This window comes from Poecilia formosa, unplaced genomic scaffold, assembly GCF_000485575.1.
Source record: "Poecilia formosa unplaced genomic scaffold, Poecilia_formosa-5.1.2 Scaffold40, whole genome shotgun sequence".
Lineage (NCBI taxonomy): Eukaryota > Metazoa > Chordata > Actinopteri > Cyprinodontiformes > Poeciliidae > Poecilia > Poecilia formosa.
This window is the reverse complement of record NW_006799979.1, coordinates 2232346-2247581: the sequence shown is the minus strand read 5'-3', so window position 1 is coordinate 2247581 and position 15236 is coordinate 2232346. Positions and strand designations below refer to the sequence as shown.

The following is a 15236-nucleotide window of genomic DNA, read 5'->3' as shown; positions in this document are numbered from 1 at the left end:
CTTGTCTGTCTGGATCTGGAAGTCCCACAGGATCTTAGCTCGGTCATTCTCCACCACCTGTGTCCATATTCTGCACAGATGTTCCTGGACACTATGCTCGCCACTTGGTTATGTCGTTCCATGTACGCTTTCCCTGCCAGCATCTTGCACCCTGCTGTTATGTGCTGGACTGTCTCAGAGGCCTCCTTGCACAACCTACACCTTGGATCTTGTCTGGTGTGGTAGATCTGAGCTTCTATTGCTCTGGTGCTATATATATATATATATATCCCCCCCAGTTTTAAAATATCAATCAGCAGAAACGGTCCTTCTGTATTCATTTCAAATGTTAAGTTACACTCTATTACAGTGCCTTGCAAAACCTTTCACAGCCACTTTGTCACATTTTGGGATTTTGTAATTGGAAACTTCAGTGCATTCTACTGGGATTTTACATGAAATCTGTCACCTCACAATTCACATGGTGGTGAGAGTGCTGTGCTGTGGGGATGCCTTCTTCATCAGGGAGCAGGAATCTGATCAAATTGATGAAAAGAGGTAAGAAGAGGGCAATCCTGAAGGAAGACGTGTCAGACGTAAAAGCTGGAGTGGAGTTTTGGCTTCCAAAAGGAAAACAGCACCGAACATAAAGCATGGGCCCGATTTACAATCTGTTCCCCATCCAACCTTACTGAGATTCAGCTGTTTTGCAAAGAAAAACGTGCACGAATTTCAGTCTCTATTAGTGCAAAGCTGACAGAGGAATCGCAGAAGAATGCTTCTAGTTGTAACTGCTGCAAAAGGAGGTCCCACCAACCAGTAAATGCAAATCGAAGGAATATCGTTTCTGATTTTCAATTCAGAAAAAGCGTGAAAGACGTCTGACCTTTTACACTTCGCAACTTGGCACCACTTTGTGTTGGACTGTTACACTAAATACCAGCAAAACCCATTAAATGTGTGGTTGCACCACAGCAGAATGTGGAAAATGTTCAAAGTTGAAAAACAATTATGCTGAATTAGTAGTCCATAATAAGTAATAATAATAATAAAAACATATCTGCCATTATTAAATTATATATATGAGGTAGAATTAGAGACATTGGCTCTTTTTCAGCTTCACTGCAGGAACATATTATGCAACTTTCCTGTTTATTTTCAAGGTTTTTTGCACCAACCTCTGTTGGTGCTTTTTTCATTAGAATTAAAAGCCAGAAAAAGTGACTCTGAAATCGATGAGATAGATTTGCAAATCCTTAGTTGGTTCCACCTGCCACAGCCAAAACCTCATGCTAATCCAGAACCAATGGATTGGATCCCTATGTGTGAAGGTCATGTTTGCATTGGCCCAAAAACCAGCTCAAGTCAGCTTACCAATACACTTCAACAAAGTGCTTCTGTCTGCACCACAAGTGCTAAAACTCTGCTGAGTTACCACATGTCAGTCAGAGAGCGAGTGAGAGAGAGAGAAAAAGGCATGAGAGGTGAAAAATGCTGAGAGAAGGACAGAAAACCAAAATAAACTTTTCACTTTCTCGGCATTTCACCGAGAAGCTGAAAAACATCAACGTCCTTCTTCTGTGGCGCGCTGCCTAACAAGAAGCATGTACATATAAAGCCACCTCTTACAAAGAAACACACAGGGAGAAACTCAAGAGGGGGAAAAAGGGGGCGCAAAAGTAACTGCTAAAAGTCGAGGTGTTGACGGACAAAGATGGCAGAAGTCGTAAGGCCGACAGCTAACTAAGAAACCATGAATCTTGTCACCAAGAGCTAAGCAAATAGAAGAACTCTGGAGCCAGAGCGACTGCAAGCGCAAAGAGCCTGAAGGAAGTAATGATGGAAGGTTAACTGTAAAAATGATTTCAAACCTGGGGATCAAGTTTCATTTAAGGTCTTTCCATTGCTTTCGACATAAGGAATTTATTTCCTTGTTTTGCGACTCCGGCTGCGTGGAGGGGAATGCAGAAAAGTAGGTTCAGAAATCGTTATTCAACGTTTGAACGTTTCATCACATTCAGGAGCCCAGGATAGTTATCAAGCAACAATTTCAATTAGTTTAGGAATATATTTATATGTTTTATTATATGTGATAAGTATACAAAAAACTTTATGTTTTAAATTTTCTACAAATTATTAACAAAAATCTTTTCTTACAAAAACTGAAAGATGCATAACGTGAAATTGTCCATTTAATATTCAAAACAACATGGTAAACAAGTGGAGAATATCATGACTACTCCAACTCGTGTGGCTGCAACACAGGCCCAGACAATGAGCCCTCCGCCACCGTGCTTTAAGGTTTGCACACTGTGTTTATGAAGGAGTGTTGCTTTTGATATTTTTGGTGTTTTTGTTTCACGTGCAAAAGTCTTTACTTTGCTCAAATATGGCAACATTTGTCTCACAGCACCAAATACAGTATAGGTTAGCTGAATCCTCGAGGTACGCTACTCTGTCCTTTCAGGAGAGAAATCAACTCTGCAAAACAAGTCACATTCTGATGACATTCACTTTAACTTTTAAGATGCTGAATCTTAAAGCAATTTTGTTAACTTCCTGATGGTCACTGAAACATATTACCTCAAGGATACTCACTTCCCGATGTCTCTTAGTCAAATGTTCATTTTATTTTCCTTGATTTAAGTCAGTCCTCGGCGCCTGATTGTTGCTGCTTCAGAAACAAAGTTTAAATAACGCCTCCACCTGCACGATGCTCTATGCATGATGCAAACTGGAATTTGCACCAAAACATCCTGAGGTGTTAGGTCGCTTGAGAACAGAGGTGAGCTTGTGTCTGGAAATGTGGAACATTTGCCACAATGAAGAGGAGAGAAATTTGGAATATTTTAAATTTGCTTAGTGTGACACGGTATAGCCAAACATGTCGCTTACTTCTGTCACGTAATTACCCGATTACATGAGCTGCGTTCAAGCGAAGTAGCTCTCACAGGGGTTATCTGGCGTTCAAGTTCTCCATGACTAACGCTTCTTCAGGGCCTGTGTAAAGTCCCGGGAAGCACAGCTTATACTATTTTAGGCATGTACGTCTGGAGAGCAGGATTTTGTCTGTTGGCGTATGCATGCATGTGCACGTCTAGGTGATTGTTTTGCAGGAAGTGGGAAATATCGCTGTTGGGCATTTCTGACAGATGTTGCTAAAATCATAAAGCCATCGCATTGCCGTCGTATCATTTTCACTTGATGATTAATGAAAGGTATCTCACCGTATATCAACACAAAGCACACCGCATCACACACACACACAAAAAATGGATCCACAGAAAAAGAGACTGAAATAAAGTAGGTTACCTGTAAGTAGGTTATTGTAATCCCAAAGAAATAATCCCAAAGAATATGTCTTTGGGATTATTTCTTGCCTTACTCATACCAAATGGTACTAGTTTCAAATTCTAACTCCACAAATCCTAAACAAATGTTTAATTCATTATTTAATCCAGCTGGGCTTTTAAATCTGCTGAGCTAAGAGTTTCTGATGGTGATGATTTTCAACCACAGGTTTAAAGAAAAATGAAATCTATCAGAAAAAAATGTAAATGAAAACATAATAAAGAGGAAAAGCAGGAAAACGGCTACCAAACGTATTTTAAACCATTAGCATAAATCTGTGCAAATTCATTGCAACAGCAAACGCAAATGAAAAGCTCAATAAAAATCACACCGATCATGCCGGGACTTTCACAAGGAAATAATTAAAATAATAGGAGTATGCAATTAGGAGCTTTGTAGCTGATCATCTCTTGAGATCTTATTTTTGTTCCCATGCCTCAGTAAGTCAAAGCAGGAACCATCAGTCACTTTAAGCCTCGATTTATCACTCTTCCTTTTACCAGCTGCTCTGTCTGCTCCTATCTCCCCTCCAGGCTCCGTCAATCAAAGCTGAACGATGGTATGCGCCCATGCAGGAGAGAAACGGTGGGCTCCGCTGTGAAAGTGACATCACTTGCACAACTTGCATAAAAAATAAATAAATAAAAGCACAATATTTCGGACAATTTTGGGCCAAAACACCTACGTAGGGTGTTATGCTACAGATTTGGTGAGGTGGAAATAAAATCGTAACTGTCGGACAGAAACGCCTCGGTTCTTTTCTGAAAGTCTGCCTTATCAAGAATCCAGGTTGGTTTTTTGCTGCTTGACCCAAACTTTACTTCCTTCTCGCGCATCTTGTGCTCCTACCAGAGATGCAGCACGATTTTTTGTGCTAGCTTTGACTTCAAGAGTGTGTGCAAGGTCTTACCATATTAAAACACAATTATCTTGTCAAAGCGGTTTGTGTTGCTAAGAGCTACCAAGCTGCTGCCAGCATGCATTTACCTGGTGTGTTAGGTGTGACCTATTATTAAGTTTTAAGAGTCGCAAATGAGAAAGTGAAGTGCTTTAAGCTTGATACACTCACATACATTTTTTACTCCTATTTTTAAGTGGGAAAGGAAGTTGTTGTTGAGTTGTTCTGCTTCTTGTGCAACTGGCTGACAACTTGATTACATAAGAATTTAAGAAACCTCTGTCACTTTAAATTGTCTGCGGAGCAAAAAAATATGTATTCAAAAATAGTTTATCCATCCGAAAAGGACATTAAATGTTGTTGTAACTCATATTATTCAAGGCTCTTCAGAGTTGTTGTAGATGTTGATGTAGCGGTGTGTATTACAGCGGTTGTGAAGAAGCCTCTGACTGAAGACGCTCTGTTTTTCTATGACAGTCTCATGAAGAGGAAATTCAACAAATTTTGGTTTGTCCAGAATTTGTTGATTTTATATAAAATCCCCTTTTGCACCATCATCTCCAGTTACCCCAGAACAGAACCAGCCTTCTTCATCAGGTTGTTGAGCCTTTTGAAGACCAGACGACGCTCTTAAAAACAGACTTGTAGAAGATCTACAGCATCTAGCTGCAAACCTTGAAGGATCTTAGTTTCCTCAGGAAGTACAGTCTGATCTTTCCCTCCTTGTAGACGTCTTCACTGTTGTGCCTCCAGTCCAATCTGCTGTCCAGATGAACACCGAGGTATTTATATTCCTCAACCAAGTCCACTTCATCTCCCATGATGGAAATAAGGTTTGATCTAATCCTGTTTCATCTGAAATCTACAATCATCTCACTTGTTTTGTTTAGTTTCAAGATGAGATGATGGTCACCGTGACACAAAGCAGTCCACCAACTCTCTGTACGTCCTGACCATCTCTAATACATTACATATTATTTTATATTCATATTATTATATTTATCGTGGGTACTATATATAAATGACTTATAAACAATAGTTAACTATTGTTAACAATAGTTAACTATTATTACAAAGCTAAAATTGGCGTTAGCCTCATAGCTTCCTTTCAGCACTAAACTAAAGTGAAACTAGTTCTCCTGCAGATTTATTGAGCTTCACTACAGGCAATCATCACCTTTTGCCATCATCCTATGTAGAACCTCTGCCAAGCTCTACATCCCAAGTTTCCCATCTTGGGAAACTTCATTTGTGTAAGGGGCTACTAATAGCAAATAATATAATAAGTCTATAAATTACATGCATATTGTTCACAATTGTCTATTTCCATTTCAGCCGAACCAAGTCCTAGTGTTTTACGTAGACCAGAGTTTGCATTTTTGGTTGGCATCAAGAGTTTGATTGCACATTCACACCTCCTCAAATGAACCAGACTTTCCAGGCAGATGAACTATAGTTTGATTGAAACAGACCAAACAGTGCTGGTGTGAAAGAAACCCTAAAGCAGTCTTGTTTTTGTTTCTGTGGAAGAACATCTGCTTCGATGAAGAACTGGCTTCGATTTTTCAGGTCACCGTGTTCACTGGATCGCTGAATTAAGTTTGTGGCCACTCTGTCATTAATCATGTTTATCTTTGTCATAAGAGAATAGTTGAAGAGACAAAAACAATTCTGTTAATCTAATTTAAAACCCTGGTGTTTGACTGATCAGTCATCGAGGCACAAACATGAAAATACAGGTCAAAACGTAAGAGTGAGGGAATGTCTGAAAGCTGTAAGGAGAAGACTGACAGTTTCTTTAATATCCGGCAGGTGGGTAATGTTTTCCTACACAGCAGTGTGTGCCTTTGCGTGTGTTTTTCAGTAGCAATTAGTTCCACCGCTGTAGGGATTGTCCAACTGTTAACCAAGCACCACAATCACAACAAGCAAGTGACAGAGAGTTGTTTTAAGGCCTATTTCGATCAATAAAAAGAGCAAAAAGCTACTTTAAAATGTGTTAATTTAACTGTCCTGAATGTTACACCACTCATTAAATGCATATTTCTGTTAAAATGAATATTGAGGAAAGGAGTGTCACTTGCCGTCTAAGACCGTTAATATCCAGCGAGACCTTTAAACCAGGGCTGCTGCAGTGAAAATAATGTTCCCACACCAATACTTACACCCAATCTGAATTTAATGGGCTTCACTTTTTTAGCCCACAGCTCATTTCCGCCTTTCTCTCAGAGCTGTCACTCACTGGCTCAGCAGAGTTAGAGAGAAAGAGAGCGCATGCTGTGCCAGCTGTCTAGAGTTACATCTGCCCTTATGTTTTCTGGGTCTAGGAGAAATAAACTTTAAGAAACCTCAAAATGCCATGAATCGCACAAAAGAAAACGTAGCCATGAGCTCACTTTTTTTTTCACACGTATCCAAAATAATAATAAAAAAAACACTTAGAGTTATGTATTACACATGCATTTATGTGCATACGTTCTTACCTGCTAACTGTGAGAAGAAACAGGGAGGGAAAGTGTGTAAAAGTGTTTGTGTGAGCACACATGCAGGTTAAACTGATGTCCCATCTCATATCTGTCAGCACCAAGAGTTTATTTACTCTGTTATATTATCATTTGTTGACCCAGTCACATGATCTGAGAGCAAAAAGTGCAGAACTGTGGGCACCCAAGAGAGCCCGGCAGAATGTGATGAGAGACAAGGGCCTGTGACCTAACACGCTCCCCAAGACACACACACACGCACGCACACACACACGCACGCAAGCAGCTGCACAACCTGACCTGCTCCTTTCACTCTCAAATGTCCGTTTTAGCTTCTTCCACTCATTCCCTGTGCCTTTGACTTTTGTCACCATCTGCTGTCTTTGCTAACTCTCACTTCTATTTTCCCTCTTGTACCATGAAGTGGTTTTCCACTGAGGCTCTTCCTAGTGCCTAAATACAACAAAAATAAAGCTACACCAAACAGGCTTTGCACCAAGCCGATGTCGAGTCCTTGTTTTCCTTGAGGTGTAATCTGCAGATTCTGGTGTTTTAGTCTAAAGATATTTATATGGCAAAAAAGAGAAAGACACAGAACAACTTGTAGGAGACACTATTTTTGATGCATTCATGGAAAAGTTGAGTTTTTATTGTATTTGATTTACTGATGCCCAATCACAGCCAATCCATTGGAAATTGTCTGGCAGGTGCAAAACATGCACAAAGTCCTACCTATTAGTAGCTCATGTAACAAAATTTTCACTAATTCATCAGGAAATATGTTATCATTAATAATACCAAAACTACATAGAAAACTATTCTTATCAGTTTTGTAAGTTATTAGTTCAATCATTGTTTGACCAAAAAGTCAAAGTGTTTTCATCTTTGTTCTTACTCAGCCTTGCAGCACAAAAAAAATAAAAAATCATCCTGTCTCGCATCACAGCTCAATGTTCAAATGAGCTTCACATCCTCACAAACAGGAATTCTACACATTACACAATTTTACTTGCTGAAGGAGCACATCTTTTAAGCCCTATATCTTGCCAACTGATTTTTTTTTTTTTAATTAAACATTTTAAAGATGGCGTCGACTGTCTCATCATTAAATTACTCAAATTTCACCATGTTTAGCTGGAAGGCACAACAATGAGTTATGACTTCTACATGTCATCCAAGGTTCTTGGCTTGTTTTTTATTCTTTCATGTCGTTTTCACTGGATCTACTAACAACAATGACACTGAATTCATAGTTCCTGGGAACAGAAGGCGTAGTACGACACGTAGTAAACTCACAGCTCGTAAAATCAGATTTCGTGTTGGTTTAGGTTCACGAACCCTGAGACAAATAAGGACGAGAGGCAGCAGAAACTAAAGTTCTTATGTGTGTCATGGCTGAACTCTTAATAATTTAGAGTCTTCCTCATATTGCTTTTTTAAAATCAGCAGAAATTCAAATAAATGTCTAATTTGAGCATGAAATTCGTGCACATCCTTTATGACAAACTAAAACAGTACGCAAAAGAGCATAGATTTGTATAAACAAAGACATGCTGATGGGTTTGAAATTAGCAAAAAACAAAATGAAGGCCTTGTTTGATTTTGTTTTTTATACAAAATGAAATAAATTAAAAGGCTCACCTGATACGTTCCAATGCCAATGTGTTTTGGATCAATCTTCACGAGTTCAGCCAGTGGATCTTGGACGCGTCTTCCAATAGACACTAAAATAAAACGTGTGCGCACCCAAAGACACGTCAGGAAGTCATATTTCTCATGAGAATGTCACATTTGTGTTTCGTGTAAACTTGCAACACGACTTAATTGCTAAATATGCAAAACCACATTATTTATAATGACTGAATATGCTAATCATCCGCATAATAGAGAACTTCCCCGAAGGCAGGCCCAACCTAATTGTGAGTCCTCCGCCCCCAATAATAATAATTAAAGCTGCCGTTTAGGATGAGCCTCTGCACTCGTCATTTAGCATCCTGATGGACGGCAAAGTCGTGAACCCTTAAACCACTAATTTGTATTATCCAGAGCTTGCAGGCTCATAATGAAATGTAGCACACAAACATCTACAGTCTGCATCAAGCTAAGTAGCTTTTAGCATCATCTTGCAACCGCTAAATTAAATGATTATGCAGTCGATGCAAAGAAATGAGGGAATTTGTTCTGTTTCATATTCGTTAGTGAGAAAATATATTAAATCTGTATGATTTATTTTTAAATAAATGATTTAAAACATTACACTGAAACTAAATAATTTAAAACAGTAGTTTCGACTTGTAAATGAACAAAAATGTAAAAAAGCAGATATCGAATTTAAAATGCAATGTATTCTATTGAAATTACACGATTTCAGTTTGACTTGTCTTTAGTTCCCTTTTCAGAGCGTTTTTTTTTATTTTTTTTTTAATGCAGGCGCTAAAGTACGTGTTTGAATTTCCGAGGTTGGCGCGAGTGTAATTCGGCATGAGATGTGTCCAATTCATATCTCAGAGGCGGAAAAGATAAAGAGCAAGAGGAGGATGAGATGCAGTGGAGGGAGTGTATCTGGAATCAATGGCTCTTCTCTCTCTTCTGGCTGCGGCAGGAGGCTGCTGCCTGAGATAATATTTAGACAGGGATGAAGTTTCAACCCTAACCTTGCTCAGTGCACCAGCAGAACCCTCCAAATACACTTTCCATCTATCCTGTTTCCCCGACTCTCCGCCCATTTCTCCCTCTGTGAGGAGTTGATTTGGAAACGGAGAGCGGTGAAACTCCCCGACATTTATTAAAAGTTTATGAGCCAAAGTACAGCAAGATGACAAGCCTCATCAGACACATTGAGGCCTGGAAAGAGAGAGAGAGACGTGTGCTTGCTTTTTCACGGTGAAAGTGATGCTGGGTGGTGCGTTGCGTCTTTTTTTTTTTGTCTGTCAAACTGAAATTATTTGAGTTTTTCATGGTGTACAGCATGGTTTATGTGTCATGAACTACAACAAAAAAATAACTGGAAGAGAGCAGGAAGAGCACAAGAAGAAGGTGAGGGCAGCTGCTTTAAAACAGCATTGAATGAAAAGTGAAATGGATCAACATGTCACTTTCAAACCATCATCTGACTTTTGTCAAGAAAATAAATGTGGGTCTAAGTGCAGCCGACCACAGAAACTTAGTAAGAAATAATGTGGCTTGATTTATGCCTGTTAAAGAGGAAGTCTGCTGGAAACATTTGTTCTCCGAAACGCAAAGTCTTTTTTTTTTTTTTCTTTTGATATTACAGTGTTCATTTTATTAATCTTTCATATCCTGAAAACCACACTACCAACAACTGAACATAGTCATAACATCCGGTGTAATGACTGAGGACGATGTGGTGATGATGCATGGGGAGCTTTATTAGGCTACTTTACAATTTAATTTGCTGCAAGGTCGAAATAATAATTGGTTTGCTAAATATTTTGGGAGTTGCCATTTTCCCTATGTTACTTTGTACATAGATCCAGATCCACATCCAGACTCAAAAAGAGATCTTTTAATATGTTTATAGTAGGTAATTTAATGTGATGTGCTTTTCTAGACTTTACGGTAGTTGTAGTGATACAGTAGGAGCTGATGGGCTTCCTGTCTCTGCAGAGGAGTCAAGCTTCAGAAAAGTACAGATGGATAAGGACAAAATCAAAACACTGAAGGTTATTATGTTTTGTGTGTTTGAAGAAGAAACATTGCATGGTTGTCTATAAAAAGGAATAAAGACATGTTTATATTCAGAGTGGTGGAGAATATATGTTATTTCTTTCTCTTTTGCTGGTTTGTGTCACAAGCAAAATTGTGAGGTATTACGAATAAATCTAACCACAGAAAATTATTAATAAATATCCAATTTGAAAGATATTCGAATTGGATATCTTTCGAAGATATCTCTGATATCTTCGAAAGACTAAGCATGTCGTTGACACGCCCACTGACAGCCAATCAGCGTGACGCATTTTGAGTCATTTTTTTATTCGTTAACTAACTTAGTAGGTGGCAGTGAGTGCATATTTAGTGTTGTTTTTACATCTTTTTTAGTGTTTGTTTTGTTTCAGATAAAAGAATTGGTCTCATTTAATTTAAAGTGAATAGGAATATTATTGTATGGTAAATTATTATTATTATTGTATGGCTGCTTTGCAGATAGTTAAAAAAAAAGAGTGATCATTCAAAGTTTCAAAGCTTTAGTAAAGTGGTACTTGATCAACTTTGATTACAAACTGGCTCAAACTTTGCAACATAATTGATTATCAATATATGTATTTAAAAAAATATGAACCTTTTTCTTTGTCTTCTTCCAAGAGTCAAAAAGTCTCAGTTTTTGTCCACTTTTAGAGGAAAGGCTACCTTCAGATTTCTAAAAATTTAGACATTTGTTATGCAATGTTGCATTTTTTCTCAGCAGCCCATAATGGAAACTGTTTGTTTTACTTCAATGTGACATCGACATGATGCCTGGATGTAAGGGATGTAAAAAGTTTGGGTGAGGCTGGGGAGTGGTTAAAAACAACTTCACGCTTCTGTTGTTTTAAATAAATTTTAAAAAGCTAGCTAACAGATTTACCAATAATCTGAAGTCTTTTTTGTTGAACATTATGAATAATTTGAAGCAGCCCAGATGTAAATAGGGGTTTGGGACATACAAAACACTGCTGTACCTTATGTTATTTAACTTTTTAAAATGTTCAGCACTTTATAGGGACCCTGTTTAGTGTTTTTCTTGTTTGTTTTGGGGTTTTTTAAAGATTTTTTTGGCACTGTTTGCCATTATTGAACAATAATTCGACAGGAAAGGAAATGGCCAATGCCTAGATGTCGAACCCAGGACATCCATGTTGAGGCCAGCTTACTCTACCAACTGAGCCACCCAGTGCCCCTCCATTTGCACATGAAAAATGAAGGGGTAATATCAATGATACAATACGACCCATTGATATATTTCTTCTACATGTTCTTTATGATAAAAAATAACATAAAATTAAGCCACTAATGTAATTATTTAAAACAATAATCAATACATTTCAAAACACAACACTGATAAAACTCGCAATTGTGGAAAATCTGAGTCTTACCAGAATTAGAGAGTAGTTCTGAAATTAAAGCAGTTCTTACCTGCACTCCGAAGGTTTGGATCCAAGTCTGGCATCTCTTTGACCGCCTCAGGACTCACACTGTAGATGGACGCCCCGGCCTCGTTGGTTATGCTGTTCAAAGGATTCAGAAGAAAAATACCAGGTAAGAAAAAAAATGAGAGTGAAATGGTGGATGAGAATAATATGGCAACAGGAAATAAAAAAACAGGTTAGCCCGTAAAGGTGAGGGGGAGGATGGAGTGATTAAGCCAAGAGGTGACGAGTTCACAAACACACACGAACACATGCACACACACAAAAATGCAGGCAGGTATTTCTGTTTCACAGGCACAATGCTGGCACATGTTGAAGAAAATTGCTACTGCTTTGCACTTTGCACTTGACAACTTATCAAACTGGTTCCACATCTGACTTAAGCAGCCCTTTTGTGCTCAGGACTGACATTATGCCCTAAATAGCAACGTGACAAGTAGTCTCAAAGTTAACAACAAAATTACAGTCTTTCAAATGCTTTTAATCATTTAAAACTCGGCAGCAAGGAAAGAAAAAAAACACAGCATGTGCCTAAAATATATAAATTACTGGGCTATGTAACTACGTACGGTATACTTCATAAGGTCAGAACAGGTAATTTGGTGATTCAGATGGCTGATTGAGATAATCTACTCACAGAACGGGTCACTCTTGAAGTAACTATAAATCATTCACATTCTTAGAAGGTTAGAGAATAAAAACTCTCTTTCTGCTGACATGACTGATGTTTTAATAAAAAGCCTATAGAGCCCTGTTCATGTTTTCTGAACATGAAGTGCCACTGCAGTAATTTATGCAACACTACTGCCATCTAGAGCTCACTGCTATGTACTGCTCTTGGTGAATACTGCTTGGTTGCGTTTTACATGTAGTATTTTTACCTTTCATTAAATGTGTCAAAGTGCTGATTTAAAACAACTTAAAAAAAATGTTTAACTTATATTAAGGTGGCAGATTTTTCCAAATTATTGAGAAAAATAATTATCAACAGAGTAAAAGATGCACAGCTGAATACATTTTTGTAAACACATTAATTTAAAAGAAGCTGCAAAGATTTGCTTAAAAACATAATTTCTTGTGCACACATGACTAATACAAGTCTCTATTTAAACATATACACAACGAAGAAGGCTGTTTATCCTTGATCACCGATCAGGAAGGATGGTGGTGCAACAAAGCCACTGATACGGCGCTGATATTGGCAACACTCAGCAGAACTTGTCATATTATTTTATGCCGCCTCTTTCAGATGAGAGGAGAAACTTGGGGGGGAGATCTTCCTCGGGGCTAAGTGACACGACAGCAGGGTCAATAACGCCTCACTTATGTCCGAGAGTCCAGCCCTGTCCAGCATTCACACACACAACCTGTACCAGAGGCTCAGACTGTGCCACAACAACCTTGCCCACCGTGAGCATGTTGTTAATGAGTCGTGACAGAGGCCTTCTGATGAGACTCATATTCAAATGAACTTGTTCTCCAATGCCTCCTATCCTTCCTCTTCTCTATTAATCTCGTCATGTTCCTCCCCTCCTCCCCCCCTGTTCTGTTGGTCAGCTTCCAGTCCATTGTGCTGACAGCTGACATATCGCCATGACGACGCTGCTAACGAGCACTGGCACATGACCTTCAAGGAGGTCAAAGGGATGCTGGTCATTAACATGACACGTCTTGCTTCACGTTTATACTGCACAAATAAACAAATCACATGCAGGAAAGGAAAACTTTTTTTATATATTTATTAAATTGTTTTTCCCAGTGCTTAGGAAATTTCAGGTGTTGGTACTAATAAACGCACTGTGTTTGACGAAGGCAGTGTTGGATGATAAAAATGAAAACAAAAGCTGGAAGAATAAATGATGGAAAAAAAAAAGAAGTCTCTCCAACGAGTCCCATCACCTCCATATTAATTAATGCTGCTGCCGGGGCATCTCAGTAACAGCAGTGTCATAGATACAGCTCTGAGCCCTCTCTGCCACAGCGTCCATGACTGTCGCCATGGCGAGGGCATCGCCCTGGCAGGCAGCAGAAGGTCGACAGCGGTTGGATGGCCGACGTGTGGACGGGTACAAAGTCACAGCCTGCCTCCTGGTGCAAAGCGATGACTTCTGGCCATTTAGGGTTATCATTTATTCGCGCTTATGCTTGCTCTCTTAATTGCACGAACACACACAAACACATGTCCGCCCTCAGCGCCGCTCCTTCCCAGGGCAAAGTCACAAACGGGTTGCCCTTTCTCCTTCCCCTTGCTGGGTGAATTTGAGACACACCCTTGAGCTTGACACTCAAACACAGACACATGACGACTGCCCCCTTTGCTGCCCCTAAAGAAAGGCGATAGTGAAGGAGATGGATACACATTTTGATATCTCATTAAAGCCTCCGGGAGCACTCGGCATGGGTGAAAATTCAAAACAGCTTTAACGAATCAGAAATAGGGCCAATTATATCATTAATGAGCCCAAAACCATAGAAGAATGTTATATTTCTTCTTTCAAGGCATAGCCATTAGTCTTAACATAGACCACATAGTTAATGCTAACTGGGTTTTGTAAGTGTAACCATGCAACTATGGAAAAGTTAAAGCGCGGTCACATGATTGTGGACAAACCTACGAACTCACATTTCATCCAACAGCGCAGACCACCTGGGGAGTCACCCCTCTCGCTTCAGCATACGTCACACCCCAATCCACTGGGGTCCCCACACTCCTACCCTTTTCCTCTGCTCTCCATTTAGGAAACAGTCAGAGAGGAAGCGCCACACTTTTCAGCCTCCACTGTGGTGCAATTTTTTTCCAGATGTTTTTTTTGTTGTTTTTTTTTGTAGTAGTTATTTTATGAAAAAACTGCATAAATGTACATAATTCCTAATTCTTCAGGTCGTCTGCAGATACAAAACCATACAGAGGAAGTGGACTAGCTAAAGCAAAATATTAAAAATATTGTCCGAGCACATATCTGCATAAAACATGGTGGCAAACTTTGCATAAAGCCCTGTTGAAATAGTTTGACCTGGGCCTGGTGTCAAGTTCAGCAGGTGAATGCCTCTCTGCAAACAGAATGATGCAATTTTTGTAACGCGTCTACGTCAATGAGAGCCGATTTCAGCACTTTGGATGAAGTATGTGGGAGCCTTTAGAGCCCTATGAACAGAGCATTCCTCATATGATATGTTTCCTGTATCATTCAGTTTGAATTGGGGAACTAAAGTAAGGGAATAACATCTCTATGAAAGGTTTCCTTTGCATAACAATAGAGGGCTTCAACTGTTAACCTCTACAAACACAATCGTGCAACTTATAGATGAATTTCTGGTCCAAAAAGGCTCAATTAGCAGGTCCTTGTTGAATCTGATGGTATAGAGAAAAGAGGA

At 39.1% G+C, this 15236-nt stretch overlaps 1 protein-coding gene across 1 annotated transcript in view; it reads right to left on the bottom strand.

Moving 5' to 3' along the window:
* srbd1 (S1 RNA binding domain 1) overlaps nt 1-15236 on the bottom strand; it is a 52162-nt gene that overhangs the window by 17620 nt on the left and 19306 nt on the right. Inside the window, exons 15-16 of the mRNA XM_007551176.2 lie at nt 11848-11939; nt 8353-8435 (exon numbers count right to left, since the gene is read on the bottom strand). Coding sequence (XP_007551238.1) covers nt 8353-8435; nt 11848-11939 — 175 coding nt within the window. The remainder of the gene's footprint in view (nt 1-8352; nt 8436-11847; nt 11940-15236) is intronic.